Source organism: Panicum virgatum, chromosome 2K (genome assembly GCF_016808335.1).
Source record: "Panicum virgatum strain AP13 chromosome 2K, P.virgatum_v5, whole genome shotgun sequence".
NCBI lineage: Eukaryota > Viridiplantae > Streptophyta > Magnoliopsida > Poales > Poaceae > Panicum > Panicum virgatum.
Genome location: NC_053137.1, coordinates 46,637,226 through 46,662,918, shown reverse-complemented (window position 1 = coordinate 46,662,918; position 25,693 = coordinate 46,637,226). Strand labels below are relative to the sequence as shown.

At 46.2% G+C, this 25,693-nt stretch overlaps 3 protein-coding genes across 3 annotated transcripts; 2 read left to right on the top strand and 1 right to left on the bottom strand.

The window, feature by feature from the left end:
- The first annotated feature begins 11,031 nt into the window (after window positions 1-11,031).
- On the top strand, window positions 11,032-12,209 carry LOC120696072. The gene is made up of 2 exons (XM_039979231.1): window positions 11,032-11,532; window positions 11,631-12,209. Exons 1-2 carry the CDS (start codon window positions 11,326-11,328, stop codon window positions 11,994-11,996), a joined length of 573 nt encoding a protein of 190 aa, XP_039835165.1. The 5' UTR covers window positions 11,032-11,325; the 3' UTR covers window positions 11,997-12,209.
- Window positions 12,210-16,179: 3,970 nt separating this feature from the next.
- On the top strand, window positions 16,180-19,200 carry LOC120679910 (protein DEEPER ROOTING 1-like). Its single transcript, XM_039961572.1, has 6 exons — window positions 16,180-16,399; window positions 16,544-16,622; window positions 17,928-18,400; window positions 18,492-18,663; window positions 18,795-18,847; window positions 18,962-19,200. Exons 1-5 carry the CDS (start codon window positions 16,394-16,396, stop codon window positions 18,812-18,814), a joined length of 750 nt encoding a protein of 249 aa, XP_039817506.1. The 5' UTR covers window positions 16,180-16,393; the 3' UTR covers window positions 18,815-18,847; window positions 18,962-19,200.
- A 605-nt stretch (window positions 19,201-19,805) lies between these two features.
- On the bottom strand, window positions 19,806-23,424 carry LOC120679889 (heat shock 70 kDa protein, mitochondrial-like). Its single transcript, XM_039961556.1, has 6 exons — window positions 23,276-23,424; window positions 22,522-22,595; window positions 22,349-22,427; window positions 21,692-22,261; window positions 20,988-21,608; window positions 19,806-20,592 (listed from the first exon to the last, which is right to left on the bottom strand). Exons 1-6 carry the CDS (start codon window positions 23,336-23,338, stop codon window positions 19,966-19,968), a joined length of 2,034 nt encoding a protein of 677 aa, XP_039817490.1. The 5' UTR covers window positions 23,339-23,424; the 3' UTR covers window positions 19,806-19,965.
- Between the last annotated feature and the right edge of the window lie 2,269 nt (window positions 23,425-25,693).

The following is a 25,693-nucleotide window of genomic DNA, read 5'->3' as shown; positions in this document are numbered from 1 at the left end:
AGTCTGTGCTGGGTCGCCCGTGTGACCCCAGCAGCGCCCGCGACAGGGCGGCGCAGGCCTCAGACTTCCGGTTTCAGTCGCGTCCTCCTCCGGCGGAGCGCGTTGTTTCGTGGGAGTGAGTAATAATCGGGCCGGAAACGTGGGCTGATCAAAGGGCTGACCATCATCGTGGGCCAAGTTCACAACAGATTGTCGGGTCTCTTGTTTGTACGAGTGGATCTCGGCGGTTTTTTCATTTTTATATTTTTTAAAAATTAAAATTTCAAAAATATATGTCCGTTTTCAAATATTTCAAAAATATACCCCGGTCGCCCTCCCATAGGGCGACAGGCCCAAAGTGTAATTTTTTTTCTTCAAATTTGCAACGAAGTCCCTGGAGAAAAAAGAGGGGGCCTGTCGCCCCCCCAACGGGCGACAGGGTCCTGTCGCCCACCCCTCGGGCGACAGGCCCCTGTCGCCTGTGGGGGGGGCGACAGGCCCCCCCCTTTTTTTCCAGGGACTTTTATTTTTCCAGGGACCTATTTTGAGCTATTCGAGCGTGTATTCGTCGTCATCGTCGGCAAGATCTCGGCCGCTAACTCCTACCGCACGTAACTTGTCCTTCATTAAATCACGGGAAAAATCGCAAGAACTTCCCTTATTTCACGAGCATTATGGAACCCACAAACATAATAAGTTCACATCAATAATATCTATAAAAACAAATGACAAGTAACCTACCACAATCATAAACATCGGATACAAATAAGCGGTCCACAGCTATCTCATTACAAATAAACATCATATACATCTAACCACCCCTAGGGCGTCGGACCCTCTTAGCCCTCTGCTGGGCACGGACATGTCCCTCGGAGTAGGTGAGAACATCCGGAGACCTCACCTGTCGTTGAGGACGCGCAAGGGGCTGCGGTGTCTGCTGCTGAGAGATCCCAAGTGGTGCTCCTCCTAGCTGTGAATACCCCAAGACATCGGGGTCACCTTGCGCGGCAGGCTCTTCTGGACTCAAGCTGTCGAAGTCGTCTAAGGTGAATGTCTCGTTATCTGGTCGAAAGGAGGAAGAAGAAGGTCCGTCGCCCGTATCGGGGTAGAATCCTACGCAAAAAATGTGGATGTTAGCGTACGCTCGTATATTTCGTAATGACATGTAGAAACCGAAATACGAAACATAAATTAACCTGTGTACGCCGGTATCTGTGGCCCCGGTACCATCCCTGGATACTGTCCGCCAACTGGTGTTGTCCCTCTAAACATTCCAGTATGGCCGAACGCAGTAGCTGGATCGTATCATGTATGTGATATTAGTAAATATGTAGGAACACTTGATGTAATTTTAAAAAGATATGTACGTTACCTGCACTTGGGAAGAACTGCGACGTCGACCCGTGCATGGTCGACGGACACAGGAACGACGACGAGGCCTGAGACGACCCGTGGCTGTCTTCGTACTGCACACGGCTTCCGAAGTTGTGCGCTACCTGACGCAACTGATCACGCTGCCTCGACCATGCCTCTGTCTGCTCAAACTGGGTCATTGGGGATCCGGCACGTACCCTCGTCAGGTAAGTCGAGCAGTCCGTCTCCATCATGTTGCAAAGGCGAAGCTGCATCAATTCAGTAAAGTTACAAACACATTAATTATCTTATGAATATGATTATATATATATGCAAATATGATCAAGAGACTCACCGCGCCTGCTAGTGCCTCCACGTGGTGCCGGCCATAGCCATCCTGAGGCCTCGCCTGGTGTGGCTGCGGGTGAGTGTCAACAAAAACCAGACGAGCCCGAGTCCGGGGTAAGTACCAGGTGAGGTAAGCCCTAAAGGAACTGTCTGTGTGTGGTCCTGTTGGATGGACCAAGAGCTCGTCTGCCTGTTCCCATTGGTCCACCCACGGCTGGATCTTGGTGAGCCAATCATCAGAGCACGGCAAGCCACTCCTTGACAACCTACAAAGTGGATTACGAAGAATCGTTAGATTCGACACGAATGTATGAGCCAAGTTCATTCATAATTACCTGTGGTCCTGGCGACTGACACGCTTCAACGCGGTGGGCACCGGAAACTCCTGGCGCTGCCCAAACAGTCTCCTGACTCTCCAGGGGCAATATGCCTCAACCGCGATGTCATAAACCAGGACGGCGGAAGTAAGCCACAGGCTCGCATTCGCGGAGCAGTGCGAAGACAGACCTGCTGGTGCACGTCTAGCCACAGCCTCTGGGCTGTAAGGCTCCCAGATAACGTCCTCGGGCGTCAGCATGTCGAGCTCCGAAACAAACTCAGGATATGCGCGTCTAACCCGCGCATGTGCCCAGGACCTCTGCATTCCGAATAAGTAAAATTAAAATTGCGCTAATACATCATGTAACAATGAATAACAAAATTAGATTTGATACGAACGTACCTGACGCCAGATCCAGATAGTTCCCATAGTGGGCCTCTCGTCCTCCTCGTCGCCGTACATGCCTCCGTGGTAAGGCTCGTGGCTGACAAAGGGCCGACCAACGGCTAGCCTCTCGTACGACCAAAGCTGTAGCAGTAGTGGGCACCCTGACAGGATAGCGTTCCCATGTGTCTTCATGCAGCCGTCACAGAGTCCACGGTAAGTGGCTGCAAGTACCGCCTCACCCCAGCTGTAGGGCGGTACGTCCTCGTCCCCATCCGCAATCTCCCGTGCATACGGAAGGAGAATCCTATCGACCGAGTTGCCATGAGTGTTGTTGAACATGATGTAACCAAACAACCAAAGTAGGTACGCCTCCAGCGATCTGGTCACACTGTACTCGTCGGCATCCGCAGCCAAAAGGGCAGGCTGCATAAACAATTAAGATTAATGGTTTCAACTATCAATGGAACATGTGAATTGTAACAATTAAATTTATATTTGGAATGAATACGTACTGTAAACTGTAGGAATCAGGTCTTCGAAGGACCTGCTGCTCGCGGGTGCGGGTTGATCGGACCTGCTTCTTCCACGCGGTCAACCAGGGCAAAACGGGCCTCCAGCTCATCCTTCCATGAGGCCGCCACCACACGCGGACCTACAGCCTCCCCGACGATAGGGAGGCCGAGGAGGTAGGCCACGTCCTGCAGCGTAGGAGTCATCTCCCCACACGGGAGGTGGAACGTGTGTGTCTCCGGCCTCCATTTATCAACGAGTGCCGTCAGGAGGGATCGGTCGAGCTGAATAGGCCCAACCTCGACAAGACGGCTCAGAGTCAGTAGGCCGGCCTCACGTAACCTGCAAAAAAACCAAAAATGTCGAAACAAAGGAATACCGGCGAATACATAAGTCATAAATAATAATATTTCATTACATACCGGTCACACCAATCGTGGTGTATAGAGATCGCCTCGCCGGGTGGACGAGGACGTAGCACCTCTTGGGCTCGGTGCTCAACAGCTGCAAAGTAAGACCTGTGGCTCGAGTCGATCACTGGGTCTAGCAAGGAGTCCATCTCCATACCTGCATTCAAAAATATATGAGAACACATAGGTAAATATATATTTCATACAAACTGGACACATAAATACAATAATACTTCATTACATACCTGCCATATTTCATTACTACATATTACAAATAATGAAATACAATTGTGGATCATGACACCGAATGCCTTCCACGAGCAATTCTCGCCGATGCTCGTCTGAACGTAGGAGGTGCTCCATCTCTGGGATTTCCGGAAGGACCGACGTCAGCAGCATCGTGAAGTGCATTCTGAGGACACTTCTTTTAGTTGTGACTCAATGATCCACATTGGCTGCAACGCTTTTGTGCCTTGCTTGCTTCCGACTCGTCCATACCATTCCGAATACGACGTGTCTGACGGCGGCCTTTGCCTTTCTTAGTGGCTGGATCAGGAATAAACATCTTATTCTCATTATCCTGAGTGAAAGGCCCCACAATTCCAATCCCGTATACCTCATGTCCCCATGTGGATACAGCTGCTTCCTTGCTGAAGTACGGTGAAACAAATAGTCCTGGCTGTAACGCAGACTCTGCACATGCCGCAATGAGATGGGAGCATGGCATATGCAATAACTTAGGCTTCATGCAGGAGCAGAATGCTTTGCCATCAACTGTAATCAAACTCTCCTGTACCACTCTATCTCTACGGATACCACGACCACTTCTATCCTTACATAGAACCTCAAATCTATGCTCCATTGTACCTGTGGATATGACGCGGTGCAGTTTGGCCTTTTCAATCTTCTCTTGCATATATTGTGTCACTCTTTTGCAAAACTGAATTTGGGGGTTGCTGATGTTTATGCTTGCAGCCGTGTAACGCTCTCTGAAATACTTCATGCACCCATACATGATGAACTCAACAATTCCCACAAGTGGAAAAGCACGACAAGAACGCATAACCATATTGAAACACTCTGCATGGTTTGTTGTCTGAATACCATACCGTATTCCGTTGGCATCATAAAGGAATGACCATTTCTCCTTAGGTGCACCTCGAATTCAGTGTGAAAATGGCTTCTCAATTGAATCCCTAGCCTCTGCAGCCTGACTCGTGCCTGCTCCTGATGCCCTTACCTTCACTAGGTCTGCAGTCAACTGATCAAGCATCTGCCATAATGCATTGAATTTTCTCTGTTGATTTTGGGTGCACAACCTCTTAAACAGGTTCTTAAGATCCTTGTTCTTGAAGTGTTCATAGAAGTTTGCACCAATATGTCTAATGCACCACCTGTTTTGGACATCAGGCCATAATGGAGGCGTTGTCGCAGTTCCACGTTGCAATTTCAGTATTGATTGCAGGATACCTGCATGCCTATCACTAATAAGGCACACATCTGGACGTGCAGCAACAACATGATTCTTCACTCGTTCAAGGAACCAATACCAACTGTCTATGTTCTCATTCTCAACAAATGCAAATGCGAGCGGAACAATTTGGTTGTTGCAATCTACACCGATTGCGGTGAGTATCTGACATTTATATCTTCCAGTCAAAAATGTGCCATCAATGCAGATCACCAGAAGACAAAACTGAAATGCTCTAACAGAAGCACCGATGCAAAAGAAGGCTCGTTGCATAATTCTTTGTCCCCTAGTCACGGCTGGTAAAAGGTATGTGTCATAAAAGCTTCCAGGATTTCTAGCAGCAACCTGGGATAACATACGAGGTAGGTTATCATATGATGCCTCGTATGTGCCGAACTGCATCTCGAACACCCTTTGTTTAGCCCGCCATGCCTTCAAATAACTGATGGTGTACTGGTAAGTCTGCTCAATGTGTCGAACAATCATTTTTGGCTCATAATTTATGTTGTCCATAATAAACCCATACATTTGCTTTGCAACAAAGTCGCATGATATATTGCGATGCGAGGGAAGAACTTCTGACAGCAAACAAGTGTGCTCTGTGACAATGGAACATTTCCAGTTTGACTTCCATTTTCCCTTGAATGCATGTACTCGTCATGAACATCCAGAATTCACACACTTCACCTCATATTCTTTACTGCCAGACTTTACGACTCTGAATTCTCGTTTCAATGAGATTGCCCATAGTCTCACAGCATCTTTTACGGCTTCAATATTTGGATATGTTGCACCTTGCACTACCTCATTCCCTCTGTACTCCCACTCCTGATTTCGTACATCTTCTGCGACATGACTGCCAAAACCATGCTCTTTCCACTCTTTTGGCAATGAGTACTGCTCGTCATCAAATGAGTCCTCATATTCTTCCATCTCTATTGCGGTTTGGTCTTCTGCCTCCATCTTGTCCACAATGCTATGTATCCTCTCTCCCTCATCAGCAAGGCCCTGTGGTCCCATGTTTTGGTTCTCTGTCTCTTCTGACTCATCTTGCTCAACATAATTGGTCTCTCTTCGAATACTCGGAGTTCCTTGATCTGCACAATGTTCAATTTCATTTTGTGTCTTCTCCCGGATTTGAACAAGAATGGCCAGAGGCCACCCACGCTCTAGAGCTGCTTGCATGTACTTCTGCCAGTCATCAGTGCTGTGTATCATCATTAATTCCCATAATTCACTTTCTACCTCCCAATTAACAAGAGACTGGACAGTGATCACATGTGTCAACGGATCAACATGGAACCCACGCTGCAGCCACTTACATATGGAACCAAAACTCCTTTCCAGAGGTTTATCTATGCCGCTAGATGTGCGCTTAAAGGCAGAAAGATCTACTCCATTTGGCCCATACATAACATTGTATTCACCATAAAATACTTGAAACTGCATCTTGCTCGACATATCTGTATATCACATAATACTTATCGAGTTATACTCTTTACTTCACTACCTTATTCAATAATCCGTAAAAACTAAGTATGAAATTCAATTACAACGTATAAGTATTCATAACTACGTGATGACACTCAAATTCTATACTGCATAAATGGTTCTACTAATTTTCTAAACTAAATTACTACTACGTAACTAACTAAAGTATCATTGAACTCCTACTTAAATGGTTCTACTATAGCACTAATTAAATCAAATTACTCATATTAAAATACGTAGTACTTAAATATAACAATATTTAAACTAAATGTACTAACCTGCAGATCACAAGTGCTGAATCCGGCAGGGCTTCGCCGCTTTCCTTCTCCTCACTCCTCTCTTTTTTTCTGGATTTTTGGTGGAATTTTCGGACTCAAATGAGGAGGGAAGGGGAGGGCTTGAGCTTATATAGGGGGGTACCCCCGGTCGCCCGCGGGGGGGGGGGGGGGGGGGGGGGGGGGGGGGCGACAGGCCCCCTGTCGCCCGCGGGGGGGGGGGGCGACAGGCCCCCTGCCGCGCCCGTGGGCTGGGCCGAGCGGCGGTCGCCCGTGGGCTGGGCGACAGGCCCCTGTCGCCCCCAACGGGCGACAGGTTTTTTTTATTTCCAGGGACCTTATTGCGAATTTGAAAAAAAAAATCACTTAAGGCCTGTCGCCCTATGGGGGGGCGACCGGGGGTATTTTTGAAATATTTGAAAACGGACATATATTTTTGAAATTTTAATTTTAAAAAAATATAAAAATGAAAAAACCGCTGGATCTCGAAGATCTTAGTTTGGCCTGGACCTAACAAGAAAGTTAAAAAAACGCGGGGGGGCTCACTGTTTTTCATTAAAAGAAAGCAACACGATTTCACCCGACCGCGAAAACCCCCTACGAACTCTGGCCTATGCCCGAGAGAGCCAAGTTTTGCGGCGAGCACAGCGAGGGGGATTTTTTTACCCACAAGCAGAAATTCGTCCCAGTTGGGATTCGAACTCGCGACCTTATGAGGGCAACCATACCTCAGCTCCTCTAGCCAACTAGACTCGAGGAGCTTTGGTGACCTAACAAGAAAGTTGTTCAAACTTCAAAGGATGTGTTAAAAAAACCAGTAGTTCATGCGTAGATTCCGTTCAGGATGTAGATAAATTACAGGATGCTTAAACTTGGATATGAGTGCTTAAGGAGAGAGGTCATCATTACATAATTAAGGACATGTACAAAAGTTGATTTGTAACCATGCAAACCGGCGATTAACTAGTCTCAACAGTGTGAGCATATCGTCCTTTGTGCAACGTGGCTAAAAAAACAAATTTCTCACCTTTTTACCATGTCTAAGCACCTCCATTGCACATGCCCTCTAGGAAAACGGGAGCCAATGCAACACGGGTGCTAATTAAAGGGTATGCACAGAAGATTACAATGGTTGAAACCATTAGTTGGTATATTATAACAGGCCAACACCGGCGGCGCTATTTGTACGTCGGTTTTCCTCCTTTGAGGTATCGTTGTGATAATTTCGGCAAAGGTTAGCAGTTTTCCGGGTGAAAATATAACTCTAGCTTGTTAGATGAACAACGACAGCATTTTTAACGTTGTGTTCTCCTTGGAGGCGTCACCCTGTAGTTATGTGTACCTAAACTCGTTACCTAAACGGAGTTTATTTATGTGATTTCTACTTGGAAGGATTCACAAGCAACTAAAGATTCAAACATATCGAGTTTCTAAGCGGACAAGAGAGAGATGTGTTGGATTGATGCTGCACAAAGTTATTGCAGAATTGAAACGTGAACGAAGAAGAAGATTGAAGCGTAGCCTTCTAGTTTTCTTTCTTTATTTTAGAGCTTTCTTTCTTGTGTCATTATAATTCCTCATTTTGAGGTTTATACTGCGCTACCACAGGCAATCCCTGCCCTAATCCCAAGATTATCCCCGTCACCCTGTGCCCTAAATAAAGCTCCTTTTTGAAACTGAATGCGTGGCAAAAATGTCTGCAAGACCTTCACCTCTTGAGCAATTGTTGATGTACACAGTTAGTACATGTATACAATAAGAGGCTCATCGTAGAGAAGTCAAGGGCACCTGCAGGTACTCTTGGGTACGGTACGGTGGCTTCACCAAAGAAATAAATAAGTCTAGAAACACGCCTTGTGTACATTCTCAGTCTTAGAAAACACAATCAGCGTTGAACATTCAGGACCACCACCTGACCTGAGCCGGCCTATTCCTTGTTTGATAACTGAGAGACACAGGTCAAGAGACACCTTGCGAGGTTAATGGCGCGCGCTCTAGCTATAGTTTCTACATTTAGCCGCCCTAGCCCTCCATAGCCACGGGACCATTTCGGCGATCCAGTGCACGACGACGACGCCTGCACGCAGGTAGCTAGCTAGCTAGCCAGGCCCAGCCAGCCAGGTCGCCGCAGCAAGTTTCCCGATACCGCAAGCCGGTGGTTTCCTCTTCAGGTGAGGGGCGAAACTAAACCGCGTGGGGATCCCGGCTCATGAATTATTCCATCCATATGCTCCGATCCTCGTGTTTGGCGCCGATCGATCGAGTAGTGAGTTAGTGACCAGTGAGCGAGCGAGCGAGCGCGGAGAAGTCGCCGGGCAGGGTCCGATCGATCCTCGCCGTGGCTCGCGCATCTCGAGGCCGGCCAGCCGCGCGCGCCGGGGACAAGGGCGCCGATCGGACCGATGGTTATCTCGCCAAGCCCGGCACGCACCACATGGGGAAAGCCTACTAGCCAGCTCGATCGATCCCCTTCGTCCCTCGCATCCGGGAAAGAGGGCCGCGCCGCGCGCGCACGGCCACGGAGTAAGCAGTTTCCTACATTATCTCGCGCGAGCTCTCGCGTCGTCAATACTATATCCTAGTAGAAGTCCACACAGTTTCTGAGACTTGTGAATTTGTGGTCTGAGGCTTGCTTTGCGCCGTGGCACTCCGTTCCTGGCACTGTCCTCCCTGCATCGATCAAGAGCTGGTGATGAGCTGCCAGCGGGGCTACGTGGCATGCATATACTCATCATCATCATCATCATCTGTAGTCGATTCATTCAATCACCAGTCATCGGCGATCCAGATGGCACTGCGTGGCGTCGCGAGAGTTCAGCTGTCGGCCGGGCTTCTCATCTCTTCTAATTCCTCTTTGTCTGCAGCCCGCTGGACAGTAGCGTGCGCAGGGCACGTATGGACAGGTTGCTTTCCTCCGCCCGCCAGCTTCCCCCCGACATGTCGCCCACTCATCACTCCCCCTTGCGGAGCCTGTGCTACCAAGTTGGCACACGTAGCGCCGGGCGCAACAGCCGGGGTCGTCCTGCTTAGCTGCCGTCGCCGTGGACGGCTCCGCGTGCACGCTCCCGCCGTACGCCGTCGCTTTCCGACTGGACACGGCCAGGCCCCGGACGCCCGGGGCCGCCTGGCTGTTGGCCGCCAGTGCCGGCCTTGCACGCGCGCACGCCGCTGTTGCCACGGACCTACACGATATAGTATTATATACAGATGAGATGATGATGAGACGGTGAACAAGAGAAGACGACGACGAGAGACGACTGTTAGATGCATGGTAGGGTTGGATTTGGATAGGCGACGATAGGACCGGAGAAGAGGGAGACCAATCGAGCAGGGGGAATGTGGCCACCAGGTGGAGGTGTCGTGGATCCCCGCGGCGCCGGCGCCGGCGCCGGCGCTGCGGTTTTGCATTGCAACTGCTGCAGGATCATCCACCGGGTCCAGGATCCCCCCTGCGGCGAACGGAGAATCGTCAACGCTGCTATTTATACGCGATTCAAGCCTCGATCTGAATCTCTCTTCAGATCGCACGCACGCACGCACGCACGGGGATTGTATTCTTCGGCCACGGTGCCGATCGAGAGATACGAGCATCATCGGACGACGACGCCTGATGCATCCCGGCGGCCGGCGGCAGAGGAGGATCGGAGACGGAAGAAGAAAAGTCCGCCTAGCTAGTGGGCGAGTAGTAATAAGTAATTAAGGGCGCGCGCGTGATTAGCATCGGGCGCGGGCGAGCGGCGCGGCCCCCGAGCGAGCTCTAGCTGTGGCGCCATTGGCCAAGAGGGAGGGAGGGGGCCTTAAATCCTTAATGCCCTTTGCTTAGTGCCGGGTTTAAGGAATAAACACGTGGTCTGGCGCACACGCGTCGTGGCCCGACCAGGCGCGATGGGATCCGTTGCGGCGCGGTCGTGACACTTGGTGCGCAACTTGCCCCGGGCGCATCGTTTTCCTCCTCCGTATCCCTCGCCCCGATCCTCTCCATCATCTCTTGCCTCTCGCCGGCGCCTGGCCTTGCCTGACCTACCACTACCAGTATCGATCAGCGTTTCACCTGGAAGACCTTGTTTGGTTAAGGGTGAGAATTTTTTCATAAAATTTTTTTACCACTTTGACCACTGATTAGAGGTATTAAATGAAGTCTAATTATAAAATAACTTTCACAATTATAGCACTGTAGCTAATAAGGCATTTGACCGCATAATTAGATAATGATTAGGAACGGTTATTGTAGTATCACTATAGTCAATTATGGTGGAACTTGACTCATTAGATTCGTCTCAAAAAGTTACACCCATGTAAAAAAGATTTCGCAAATAAATTTAGTTCAGTACGTCACGCGTACATTCCTCTTTTTTTGAAAAAAATTTCAAAGCTTGAACCAAACATGGCGTAGAAATATCAGCGTTCGAGTACTGCTGTACTTTCACAGTCTGACATTCTGCTTAACTTTGCAGTTCGTTGTTATAAAAAAAGAGTAAAGTCCATTTTTGGCCATCGAACTATCGTCTGAGTCCGGATTTGGCAATCGAACTCCAAAACCGGACACCCGCGGCCATCGAACTGTTAATACCAGACACGTGTGACCATGGACACCGATCCGCCCTGGTTTTGGCCCTGTCACCCTCCCACGTCGGCACCCCACGGCCAAGTCAGCACGGCTGACTCAGACCGTGCTCCTTTTATGGGGGGGCAGTGCGGGTTGGAGCACTTATTCCAAAAAAAAAAGAGCGGGTTGGAGGTCTGGGGAGGCGGCGGTAGGGTTTCCATTCAGAGGGCGGAGCCATGGCGAGTTCAAGCAGCTTGAGCAGCACGGGAGGTCCCCGATGGGGCTCAAGGGAAGGGGGAAGATCATCCCCTATCCCTTACCGGCAGGGCCCCCTCGACTATTGGCCTCCGGTCCTCTGCAAGTGCGGCAACAAGGCGGGAAGGTTGACTGCGTGGAGTGATGAAAATCCTGGGCGAAGATTCGTCAAATGTTTCAGTGCTACGGTGAGTGGTTTTGTTGTCTTTGGTCGATTCGGATTTGGTTTTGTTTGATGGTGTTGACAATTTGTGCATTTGTTTGATTTCCTTTTTGGATGGAATAGCCGGCAATGGGAGGATGCGACTTTTGGCGTTGGGTAGATCCACCGCCGTCCCCCTTCCTCCGGGAGCTTCTTATAGATCTGCGCGACGCCGTGAGAGCACTGAGGATGGAGAACAGAGAGCTACAAGGGCGAGTTGGTGATGCAGCACGACAGCAGATTTGGCCGGTTTATGCAGCAGAGGAGCAGAGAGCGTTGGCTGAGCCAATTGGAGCAGAGACGGTTGCAGTGGTGACTAAGAAGGCAGAGGAGAATGCTGAACTGAGATGCAGGATCTGCTCACTAGAGAAAGAAGTGTTTATCTTCAAGTTTCTTGTGGTGACATGTGTTGTTGTAGTGTTAGCAATGGCTTGGGTTAACTGGCCATGAGGTTGTATGAAATGTAAATTAGGATCTAGTTAATGTAACTCTGATGCTTTGGAAAAACTCGAAATGTATGCTCCTGTTTCTAAGCAATATATGGATTGGTGTTAGCATTGATATGAGAGATGAACATGAGATAAACATGACAGGGAGGATAACACATCACACATCACTGACTTAGCCCAAACTGTCTGGTAGTACATAACACATCACAGTACAAGAGAGGAGATAAGAGTGGTAGTACATAGGACTCTAGTACATAACATGAGATAAACATGACAGGGAGGATAACACATCACACATCACTGACATGGAGTTGTACTAGTTCTGGTCACCAACTCCTTTGATCTGGAGCATAGAACTTGGTGCTGCTCTCTTTGGTTTCTTCCCTTTCTTCTTTGTTGGTGGCTCCTGGGCTGCTCTCTTTGGTTTCTTCTTTGTTGGTGGCTCTTGGGCACTGACTTTAGCAGTAGCTTTACCAGATGACATTTTGATGGTCACACTTGAGCCTGCCTGAGACAGTGGCACATTGGCTTGCAAATTGAGTTGTGATGCTGATCCTTCAACTGTAGCACTGGCAAATGATCTGATCAAGTTCCTAGATTCCAGATCCTATATCAAAGAAGTAAAAGTCATAGACTGGCAAATGAGAGATGTAGTAAAAAAATGTAAATTATTCCACTTACATTTTGGCTTGTAGAATTACTTTGTTGGCTACCTTTGACTCCATGTCTTCTATCACAAGTGGATCTGTTATGTCCAGTTCCTTTGCACTTCCTGCACCTTATGACTGTGCCTACCTTTGACAATTTTCTAGCTTTAGGTTGCTCTTGTGGCTCCCTTCTCCTCTCCTTTTTAGGCCTACCTGGCATTTTCACATATCCTGGTGCTCTTAGTGTTGGCATATCAGATTCAGGCCAGCTCTGCATACCCTCAACTGGATTTAGACAGTGGGAGTATGTGTTCTTGAATTGTGTCACATGATAACAGGGTGCTATGTACTCATCAAGGGAATTAGTCTTAAAGAAGATGCTTGATATTGCATGAGGGCATGGCAACCCTGCCAATTGCCAATACCTACATGAACACTCTCGTTTTTGCAGATCCACTGTGAACCTATTGTTCCAATGCTTGACCTCAAATTTATCTTCCCCATTACATATTGCATGGCAAACACCTGACAACTTAATGAGTGCATTTAATTTCTTCAAAATATTAGGACATATTGGACCAGTCCAAGTTTCTGACTTAGCCCTCATTTGCTGGATCCTCACCATGACCTTCCTTCTAATGGTCTCAAGCATGGTTATGATAGGGAAGAACCTAGCTTCAATAATCCACTTGTTGAAAGATTCACAAATGTTGTTATCAACTGAGTCACAATTTGATCCTAACCTGAACCAGGCTCTGCTCCAATGTACAGGATCAGTATTCATCAAGGCCTTTGCTCCTTGCTTTGTTTCCTGAGCAAGTTTAGCCTTTGCTAGATTGAACAGTATGGGACAAGGAGCCTTGGCACAGCACCAAAACTTTTTCTGCCACTCCTTCTTCTTGAATTTCTTCCTCCATTTGGCATAAATGTGCCTCGCACAATTCCTGTGCTCTGCGTTTGGAGCCCATTTAGCAACAGCTGTCAATATACCCTTTTGTTGATCTGAGATAAAAACCCAGTCATCACCCCCTTGAACTCCAATGTCCCTGAACAAAATATCACAGAACCAGTCCCATGAAGCATTGTTCACCTTTTCCACCACTGCCCATGCTATTGGATACATTTGATTATTTGCATCTCTTCCCAATGCACACAACAATTCTCCATTTGTGGCCCCCTTAAAGAAACATCCATCAAGTCCTACAACTTTTCTACAACCAGCAGTGAACCCTTTCTTGCATGCATCCAGAGCAATATACATTCTTTGAAACACTGGTGGTTCTACATTAGGTTCCTTCATAATAATAATTGTGCTTCCTGGGTTGCTTCTCAATAATTCAAGCTGGTACCTATATAGCACTTGGTACTGCCCTTTGGTTGCATCTAGAACCTTTTGCATGACAATAGATTTTGCTCTTTTCAGCTTGGAGATACTAACATCAGCAAACATCTCTTCTTGAACTGCCGATCTCATGGTTTCAAGACTCCAGGTTGGGTTGGCCATTATGAATTTCTCATACTTCTCAGCAATCCTGGCTGCAGTGACCAATTTGTTATCTCTTCTAGGAGGGCAACTATGCACATTATTTAAGCTAGCTATCTGCCAACTATTTGTTCTTGAATTGGTCGACAACAAACATCTCCATTGGCAAGTGGCCCACTCACATACTGCAATCATCCTTTCAGATTCATTCTTAAAGAACTTAATAAACCTTCTTTCAGTTAAACCATGTTTAATCACTGCTTTCTTGAACTGACTCTTCCCAGTAAATTTCAGCCCAATCTCAAATTTGGGGCATGGATCCTTCTTGTTGTACCTTGGATACTTGCTACTGCTCATGTCTTCACTTGAACCTTCTGCTGCACTACTATTATCATATGGTGTGACATCTCCATCATCTTCTATCTCAACAAGAGCTGGCATACTAGTGCTATCCAAAATAACATCATCAAGGTCTGCCACCTGACCACCCTTCATTTTTTTCTTGAATTGCTTGAATTGCAAATGTATGTCATTGCCTTCTTCATCATCCTCCGAAGAGCTGTCATCACCGGGTAAGAAATCACTGTCACTGCTTGTGTCGTCTAGAACCTGCTCTTGCACTTGCTTCCCTTTATCAATCTTGCTTGGGCTGTACCACTCCTTCACAAATTTTATCTGCTTCTCGACTTCTTCCCTACTCTTGGTCCTGCATACCAACACTTGCGATTGTAAATCATGAGCTTCCATCTCATCATCTTCACTCTCAACTGTTGGGTCCTCCTCAGCTTCCATCTCATTCTCAAAATCACTGACATTCGCTGCTGCTTCTCCATCATCTGACGGCTCAACAACTGTTGGGTCCTCGATATATATATCTGCTACACCACCTTCCACAATGCAATTTTCCATTTCAATGCATGATTTATCATCAACCAATGCACGCAACCCATTCACTAGTTCCTTTCCTGGGAAAAGCCAATGTACCAAAGCACCTAACTCAACATTGCAGTGGTCTTTTAAGTGCCCCATTATCTCAGGAAGTGAGATTTTATCTCGTTCAATGTATGACATCCCCTCTTCTCCACCACAATAATGCAGAGCCCTACTAGTCCTCACAAATTCTCCATTGTAATGAAATCTGACTGCAAGACTATCCAATGGGTCCATTATTTGATGTTCTGTACGGAGCGCAATAAACAAAAACGGATCAATCCCCGGACACAATAAACAACTTCGCAAATCACATGGAAAACAATTGAATATTCGAGTCCCTAGAAAGACAAATCCCCAAAGACAAATCCCCAAAGTCACGGGATTTCGCTCTGCATCTATCACTTCATGAACGAATCAAACCTTTTCCGCCGCCGCAGACGCCTCGGCCTGAGTCTCGTCGCCGCTATCGTTGCAGCCGCCGCCTCTGGAATCTCGTCGCCGCGGCCGCAGATGCCGCCGCCGGAGCCTCGTCGCCGCCGCCCTCGCCGGCCGCCGCCTCCGCAGGCGCAGGCGCAGCCGCCGCCGCCGCCGCTAGGGTTTCGTTTGGGGAGTTTTGAGGGACAGCGAACCGACGAGGAGGGGCCGGGGTCGATGTATACGCCCCATCCGAGTCAGCCGAGCGGGATCCGAGTCAGCCGTGCTGACTTGGCCGAGGGGTGCCGACGTGGCTGCCTGACTAGGCTAAAACCAGGGCGGATCGGTGTCCATGGTCACACGTGTCTGGTATTAACAGTTCGATGGCCGCGGGTGTCCGGTTTTGGAGTTCGATTGCCAAATCCGGACTCAGACGATAGTTCGATGGCCAAAAATGGACTTTACTCTAAAAAAACAACTTTGCAGTACTTTTTTGGTTGGTTTCCATTGGAAGGGCAAGTGCACCAATGCAAAGACCAAAGCCTCTGGCCATGATCTCTGGAAGTGCCTTGCCAGATGATGTAGCGCGCCGGCCATGCCAGTTGCCAGCTGCTACGCTCCAAAGCCTCGGGACTTGAGCCACTCCCAAATCGCCCCAGCTCCACCACCAATAGTGTGAGCTGCTGCTGCTGCTACTTCTTCCGCGCACCAATCCCGTGTCGCCGGTTGCCGCCACTGCAAGCCTGCTTGCACTACCTCTCGGGCTCGGCCGCCCTATATCTCTCGCTCGGAGAGCTCTCCCTCCCTGGCCGTCTCTCAGTCTGACAGTCTCAGCTAGGGCCTTCGTCCTCCACACTTCTGATACCACTTCTTCAGGCCTCACAGCTCCCCTGATTCCGCTGGTCTCGAGTTCGTAGGGATATGAAGGTGAGAGCCTGCATATCCATGGCATTAGCGTAATCCTTCTGCTGCTGCTGCTGCTGCTGCTGCGTGCAAGAGAGTCCTCGAGGCTCAAGAGTTCATTTCTCGTTGTTGTTGGTGCTGAATTTCCTCTTCCATTTTTCCCTGCAGATTTTCAGTTGGGTAGCGAACAAGATCGGCGGGAAGCAAGACTCGAAGCGGGCTGCCGCCACTTCTACCGCGCCTTATCGTAAGTGCACTCTGAATTTTTCTTCTTCTTCAGTGTTTCCTCGCGGATTCTTTCAGAACCGTGGTCGTTGTTGTTCACTGGGCGGCGATATATATATATAGATGCTCCAGTTCAGTTGTGAGAATATTCGTCTCCTTCCTTGAATGAAGAGGAAGATGTGAAGATGACCAGCGATTTTGGGTCCGTTTCCTTTCAAGTTTCCTCTTCTGACATTCTACTCCACTGCTCCAGCCATGAACCTGAGTTGCTTAGCAGTCGATCAATTTTACTCGTAGCAACCTGTTTGATTCTCAAATAGGTGATTGTTAGCACGTTCTTTTGAGTTATCTTTCTTCTTTCTTTCTTTCTTTTTTAATAAGGTGCGTTCACAGTCCTTTCCGGGTTTCTTTTCTGTTGATATGGCGGCGCTCTGTTTGATGCTCACGTATCAGTGTCAATCATTCAAGCATATCTGTAAACACAGTGGTTCAGATATATATCTTTAATTCCAACTTGTAGGAAATAGTTTTTACGATAACGCAGTTGATGCATGAGCACTACAGTATATGCTGTTTTGTTGCCTCTCCCTTCAGATCTTTTCCTTTCATTTACTTTGCATTTATTTCATGTTTTTTTCTATATTATAAAAACTTCTGTTTAGGGTGTGTTTCTGTTTCCCAATGAGTAGCAAGTGTTTCTGTTTTCCGGTGTGAGTTCGTTGAATCACAACTATGTAACAACTCGCTTGCTTTCTTCTTAAATGCAGTGCCTTGCTCCTGCTTTATTTTTTTTAAAAAAAAACTTCTGTTTCCTCCACTAGTAGGATAAAGTGGTGAGATTTATTCACCTATATTATGCTTCAACATGATCTTATACGATACAAATTGTCCACTTGAGATTATAAGAGTTACATTTCTAGCACAGAAGCCGGACCTCGGATGGTTCTGTGCTAACGAATCAGATCTGAAGGCCACTAGTCCATTATTTTTTTTCTTTCATAGGAAATACTAGTCCAATTGTATTAGAGGGTTTTGGTCTTTCAAAAAGGACTACTGTTTGGAGTGTGAATACAATCTTTGAATGCTGATCTGTGATGGGTGTTGATCAGCATGATGCTCAGGTTAAAACATTGTGGTGTGGAGTAAGCATGGGCAAACATGTTCCTACTTCCTAATCAGTGATAGGCCCATGAGAACAGCAGGGGTTTAAAATTAGTGGTCCATGCTCCAAACAACCAATTTATGCTAATATATGAATGCAGGACCTGGACCATTCGTTTTTTGTTTCTATACTGATTTGGCTAACTAATTTACCTCTGATGTGCAGGTGGCAACGTGCCGGAATGTCGCAACGACGAGTTCAGTGATTGGCCACAATCATTGCTTGCAATCGGGACATTTGGAAATAAGCAGATTGAGGAGGAAGCACAGAGTTCATCCGGGAATGTGCGGACCGTGCAAGATTCAGTGAAGTTTACGGAGGAGGAAGTAGACAACATCCGAAAGGAATTCGAAGTGCTGCTAGAAGGCAATGATCAAGCAGAAGTTCAGGGCTCATATGCCGATGAGCAGGTGGCTTCACAAAAACGTGTTGGCGAAGACGTCAACGAGAAGCACCAAGAGCAGTTGATGAACAAGGAGATCATCATAAGCAAAGCAAAAGAAATTGTAGGGAAGAAAGGGGGCGCAATCAAGCCAAGATCAATCGCTTCACTTCTCAGACTATTCGTGTGCAAGGGTGGTTTTACTCCCCCGGTTCCAGAACCAAGGAACTCTTTCCCTCAATCGAGAATGGAGAAGGTACGGTCAAATTCTTCAGTATATTTTGTAGCTCAATAAAAGTCACTGCACCTTCTCTGCATCTCATTCCCATATGTGGTAACGGCTGCAGCTGCTCAAGGCAATACTGCAGAAGAAAATACACCCACAAAATTCCTCCACTGTAGCAACTAGGAGGCATTTGGACTGGAAGCTAGATGAAAAAGAAATCAATGAATGCCTCGAGGACGCGCTGCGCGATCTCGATGACGATGGCGCAAAGTGGGTCAAAACTGATTCAGACTGTAAGTACTGTCAACCAAATAGCGAAATGCCATTTCATTTTATGATTTATGCCGCGCACTAACATTTCATTTGAGTGCTAATTCTATGGCTTTGAAAGGACTGAATTTATATTATTTTCCCTGCTTTTCAGTTATTGTACTTGAAATGTAAATGTGCGCGGATATGTTTGTTCTTTTAGGCCAGGTATGCACTTATATTCTGAATCCCAGAACGGTCAGCTTTAGTTGATCATCGTCGGCACCATGCTTCGTCTGATGGGTTGTGTTAACAGTCTGGTTGATTCTATTGGATATTCAGGTTCCGAAGGTCTTGGCGAGCTTGGTGGGATCCTGATATATAGAAGGAAATATGGGATACAGTAAGGAAAGAAGCTATCATGTAATGCTCCTCCGTTTCTGACATGAACCATCTGTTATTTGGATTATGATGAGAAACTTTCGGAACAAAAGCACATTCCATGTCCGATTCTCTCTTTGGCTATGAGATTGTAAAGAAGGCACCCGATTTTTCATTACTATTGCCTGCGCTTTTGAACAGTCCTGATTCCTGGTTTACTTCTAATTCTGCTGCGTTTGCTGCTTTTCATCAAATTCTACAATCGATCTGGATACACTTGCACTTGTGTATTACTCGCTCATGTTTGCGGTACGCCGTAGGTGAATTCTGAATTCACCTGTCGTTCAGCTATTCTCTGAAATCCTGTGCCGACATCGTCAGGTTTCTAGGAAGGATAAGAGCCAGCCACACTCGTGTTTGCGTGATGGGGAAAGGACGGCGCACCACCCTTGCAGATCTTCATCGCCGGAGCATGTTCCTTGACACTAGGTTCCTTGGACTCGTGTGCAGACGCGGCATCCGTCGGCGAGAGATTCCTCCGCTCCGCCCCACGCCGCCGTGCCCCAGCCATGCCGAGCGGTCGAGCGTCCGGGCCAGAGCTCCCTCCTCTGGCCTCAAGCATGGAGCTGCAGCAACTTGACGACCGTCCGGGCTGGGCATTGCCATTGCCAGACACCGTTTCACACGAACGAGGTGACCAAGCCTGCATAAGCCGCGCGTCAGCAGCAACCAAACATGACATCCTCGATTCCTCGTGCATTTGCAAAAACAAGTGTAGCATCTCATCGCTGCGTGCCTGCTTGAGGGCATCAAAGGCCAGAACAAGGCGCCATATTATGCAACAAAAGCCATACCTAGAGAATGTTGTTGCGACCTGCACAGGTTACGTCTCATCCTATTATCTTGTGTTCTAAAAAAGACTAGCTACTTCTAAATGGGATACTACTGTTTCATCCTCCGCTGCCTCACTTCTTGACCTCCTCGTACTCGGCTTCTGGAGACTGGTCACCACCATCCTGAGATCCTCCTGACTGCGAACCACCTGTGCTGCCACCAGACATGTGCTGGCCAATCTTTGAGACGGCTTTGTTCGCGGCATCAAGCTTGGCCTTTATCTGCTCAATGTCATCTGAGGCCATCTCCTTGCGGAGGTCAGCAATGGCTGCCTCGATCTCAGATGCAACCTCTGCAGGGATCTTGTCCCTGTACTCTCCCAAGCTCTTCTCGATGCTGTAGATAGTTGTGTCCGCATTGTTCCTGATGTCGATGAGCGCTTTACGCTCCTGATCCTTCTGGGCATGCAGCTCAGCGTCTTGGACCATCTTCTGGATCTCAGCCTCGGATAGCCCACCAGAGGATCGAATGGTGATGTTCGTCTCCTTTCCGGTAGCCTTATCTTTTGCAGACACGGTCACAATTCCATTGGCATCAATGTCAAATGTGACCTCAATCTGAGGCATGCCTCTTGGGGCGGGTGGAATGCCAACGAGATCAAATTCACCAAGAAGCTTGTTGTCTGCAGCCATTTCACGCTCCCCTTGCAACACACGGATACCTACTTGTGTCTGATTGTCGGCAGCAGTTGAGAACACCTGCAAAATCAACACCAAAGATCAGATAAAAGTAACATCAGGGGAATGAGGGGAAAGAGACTACATGGATCTCTAATTGTGTAATGGGAATAATCATCAAGAAAATAAAACAGCCAATGGGTTAATGGAGTTAACCCAAAGGCTCATAAACAAATTGAAATACAGTAAATGAGAGCAATAAAGATTTTCACATGAGACTACCACCAACTAATCACTCAACCACGAAGAGTATGAGGGCTAACAGAATTGTATTGCAACTAGCACCATACCAAAAACACAGACACGAAAGACGTGTCAAGATAAAAATATGTTGATAAAAGGCTCATCCAATTAAGTCAGGGATAGTCAAGAAGATTATAAACTGCATAATCTGAAAGAACATAGATATTACTCACCTGACTCTTCTTCGTGGGAATTGTAGTGTTCCTGTTGATCAATCTGGTGAAGATACCACCAAGCGTCTCGAGACCAAGTGATAGGGGAGTGACATCAAGGAGAAGAAGCTCCTTAACATCTCCACGGAGAATGCCACCCTGAATGGCAGCGCCCATGGCCACAGCTTCATCTGGGTTGACTCCTTTGCTTGGGCTCTTCCCAAAAATTTCAGAGACCACTTCCTGTACTTTTGGAACCCTAGTCATTCCACCAACAAGGAGGACCTCATCCACATCTTTAGTAGATATTCCAGCATCCTTCAGGCAATTCTTACATGGATCTCTAGTCCTCTCAATCAGTTGGTACACAAGAGCCTCAAACTTTGACCTTGTCAATGTGATATTCAAATGCTTTGCTCCTGATGCATCAGCTGTTATGAACGGTAGATTGGTTTCAGTCTGAGTAGTTGATGACAGTTCAACCTTTGCCTTCTCAGCAGCTTCACGAAGCCTCTGCAAAGCCAATCTATCCTTTGACAGATCAATGCCCTCAGTTCGCTTGAACTCGCTCACCAAGAATTCCAAAAGTGTATTATCAAAATCTTCACCACCCAAGAAAGTATCACCGTTTGTTGCTTTGACCTGAAAATACATAGAAACAAATCAGACAAGGGTTTATTTCGTAAAATGCATCCATCGCACCAGATGAGCTGAAAATGACATACCTCAAAAACTCCATTTGAGATTTCCAGAATAGAGATATCAAAAGTTCCTCCTCCAAGATCAAAGACTGCAATCAAACCCTCCTTGTTGTTCATTCCATAGGACAGAGCGGCTGCTGTCGGCTCATTGATAATCCTTTCAACCTCAAGGCCAGCGATTCGACCTGCATCTTTCGTGGCCTGACGCTGAGCATCATTGAAGTATGCTGGAACAGTGATTACTGCCTTGGAGACAGATTTTCCAAGGTAAGATTCTGCTGTTTCCTTCATCTTGGTCAACACAAATGCACCGACCTGGCTTGGTGAATACTGTTTGCCATCTGTTGTTTCAACCCAGGCATCACCATTTGGAGCCTTGACAATTTTGTATGGCACCATCTTCATCTCTTTCCGTGTCTGTGGATCATCAAAGCGGCGCCCAATCATCCGCTTCGTTCCAAAGAAAGTATTCTGGGGATTTGTTACTGCCTGGCGCTTGGCTGGAGTCCCAACAAGGCGTTCACCCTTCTGATTAAAAGCAACAACAGATGGTGTTGTTCTTGTCCCTTCAGCATTCTCGATGACCTTTGGGTTCTGCAGTCATTTTGGTTCCAGATTCAGCTAGTTAAATGAGAGAGACAGGAAAAAAGGACAGGTACAGTCTTTACTCGGGGACCTCACCTTTCCCTCCATAACAGAGACACATGAGTTAGTAGTTCCCAAATCAATTCCAATAATGTCATTTCCAGCTGCTTTTGCACTGAAAGGTGAAAGCAGTTACAAATATAAATGTAGAGTAACACACTAACAAAGCTTAGCTCTGTAGAATTAAGACAGCAAGTGATCAATGATACCTGAAAGGTCTTGCGAAACTACCCCATTTTGAGCACACATTGGCAGCACACGTTGACTGTAAGCTGGCCTTCAGCTGAGAAAGTTTGTTTGCAGACAATAAGTGAGAGCAACAAAACCAGCGAGGAAAACGAACAGTATAGTCTATGGTGCAATCCAAGAAATCCTCAATGTGCATTCCTAGCTGCATTGACAAAGTAAACAAAACTATACTTTTGACATACGGAAAACTGCCACATAAAAAAAAAAATATAGCTTCATTGTTCACGATGGCGATTTGTTCAGCATTGATCTAGCTACTCACAAACAGCAAGAAAAAAAAAAGCCAATTTAGACCCAACGTCCAACGATGCTAGCTAGAAATCCTTCACAGGCCTCTGCATATGGAAACAATCTACAAACATTTAAGGAGAATAGAACTCTGCTTCCATGAGCAAAAATTCATTGTGAGCATAATTTGTACACGCACCACCGTAGCAGCAAGTCCGCAAGTACACCTGAAATAGTAATCTAAGAATTTTCAAGCACTAATCCGTACACCAATCCTTCCCCAATCAAATCCACAAGCACAAGAGAGAGATCCAATACAAGTATACAACACAATCTACAACCATTCCACACCAGCAAGTGCCCATCTCTTCTCGCAGAAAGGATCGACATCAAAACCACTAGATCACCCAAACAAAGACGAGACGACCACACCGACTACGAATAAAAACTGTAGAAGCACGGAGACTGAGGAAAAGAGGGCGTTACGGATCCGAGAGGGGACAAGAGTTCCCGCTGGCGCGCGGCGCGGCGGAGCAAGGACGCCGCCATGGATCGCTGATCGTCCCCGGCGCGGAGGCGAGTAGGGTTTCGGCTTAGTTTCTTTCCTTTTTTTTAAGTTGTCGGCTGAGGGTTTTGGGAGGGAGAGAGGGGGTTTCTTGGGGAAAATGGGTTTCAGGCTTTCAGCCCATCAGATCGCACGCGAGTTTACGAGGCCGGGCCCGTGCGCGGGCACTCAACAAAGGAAAAAAAAAAAGAAAAAAAATTCTTTTTAACTCCCTAAACTATGAGACAAGTCGGTGTTTCCTCCGTAAACTACAAAACCGTTCGTTTGGACTTCTTGAACTCGCAAAACCCTCCGCGTTTCCTCCTTGGCTGGTTTTCTAAGTGATTTTTCTATTTTTCTTTAATATTTAGCTGAATATTTGAAAAATCATAGTAAATCATACAAAAATTATAAAATGGAAAATCAAATTTTTTAGACTCCACATGACTAGATCTATGCAGTTAACATATTATATGGTATAATTTATTGCATAATTTTTTTCTGTAAATTTAGATATATATTTTTATATAATTAATTCATAGCGGTCCAATTATGATGAAAATTTTATGGTGGCCTAACCATTATATTCTTGAGATATAGTAAAAAATTCATACTTATTGGATCATGCATGACTGAATTATAGATTTGTCTAGATAAACCTAAATAAATATATAGATAAACATAGATAAACCTATAATTTACGCATGTATGATCAAATGAGTATGAAATTTTTATTGTAGATCAAGAATGTAATGATTAGACCACCATAAAAATTTCACCATAATTAAACCATGAAAATTGTGGCTATGAATTAATTACAAAAAATTATAAATCTAAATCTACAGAAAACATTATTTACTAAAGTATGTCATATAATATATTCACTACATAGATCTAGTCATGTAGAGTCCAACAAAATTGGATTTTACATTTTATAATTTTTATATGATTTTTTTAAAGATTCAACCAAAATAAATATAAAACAAAATGAGAAAAAACCACTTAGGAAAACCAGCCAAGGAGGAAATGCGGACTGTTTTGCGAGTTCAAGCAGTCCAAACGGACAATTTTGTAGTTTAGGGAGGAAATATGAACTCGTCTAATAGTTTATGGAGGTAAAAAGAATTTTTTTTCAAAAAAAATGGGAGGGCAACGAGAGCCGGCCCACGGTGCTAGACGTCGCATAGATGGGCTGGCCCGGCGAGTCCAGAATCAGTTCAGGTGCCAATTCAGGCAAATGGAACCATTATTGATTTGCTAGTTGGTAACGTAAATATCCAGTCCAGTCAATGCTAGGCGTAATGAGGATAAGAGCCTCCGGAAAAAAAATCTTGTTCTGTGAACTTTAAGCTCTCTGTCTGATTGCTCCGCATCACCATCATTCGCTCTGCTAACCCAGCGGCTAATGCAGCTGCTATCTGACGGCACCCACTAAGAAGTATTTATTTCTATTTCTCTCTTCTCACAATTATCCATGTCACCTTGATTATTCTGATTAACTCCGTGCACATCTCTATCCATTATTAGATGGGTGTCTTTGGTTTCTTTCTTTTCCGTTCATTAATTACCCAAAGAGTAACTAAAAATTCTACTATTTTCATCCAAGAGATTGCTCACATGGCTTTCACCATAATCTCTATAAGTGCATCGTTTATACGAGCAACTAAACAACCACATTGATTTTTTATTTGATTCTATTATTAAATGGTTTATTCCATAAGATGAATGTTGAGCAAGTGTCTCAGCTACCATTACGGTTACATCTCTAAGCCAAAACAACCACTATATGTCTTAAGCAATATTTATCTTTCTTATGTAAATATCTTTATCTATTTTATGTGAATGTCAGTTCTATTTTGTATTAATTTTCTCCATGTGTTCATTAGCCCCAAAAAATGTTTTCTTTATTCGAAAAATATACCATTTCATGTTTTTCAATAAACTCGGTCTAAGTGTTTTTTTAATACTACATGCTCTCCATAAAGTTTATCTAAAAATTATTACGTCTATTGTTCATTGTTTGTTGGAAAAGCCCCATCAAATGTTTGTTTCTTGGCACGCAAGCGAGGTCATGGCGCACGGCACAGGAGTGGCATGTTTTCCAGTACAGAATTGAAGCACAGTAGACTAGTAGGCTCCCTTTGTTTAGAAACACCATGTGGATCAGTGCTTAATCGCTGCTCTAATGACGAGAGAAGCCGCTAGGCAGAACTCGGAAGCATCTTCTATGCTAAATTGTCAGTAGTATAAGAGCAAGGGCAATGATAGAGCCCGCACCTTGGCGAAATAAACTCCAGCGTGGCTTCCAATTAATGTTGCAGCGGCATGGATAGCTCTGCAGCAGCACATGCAACCAATCT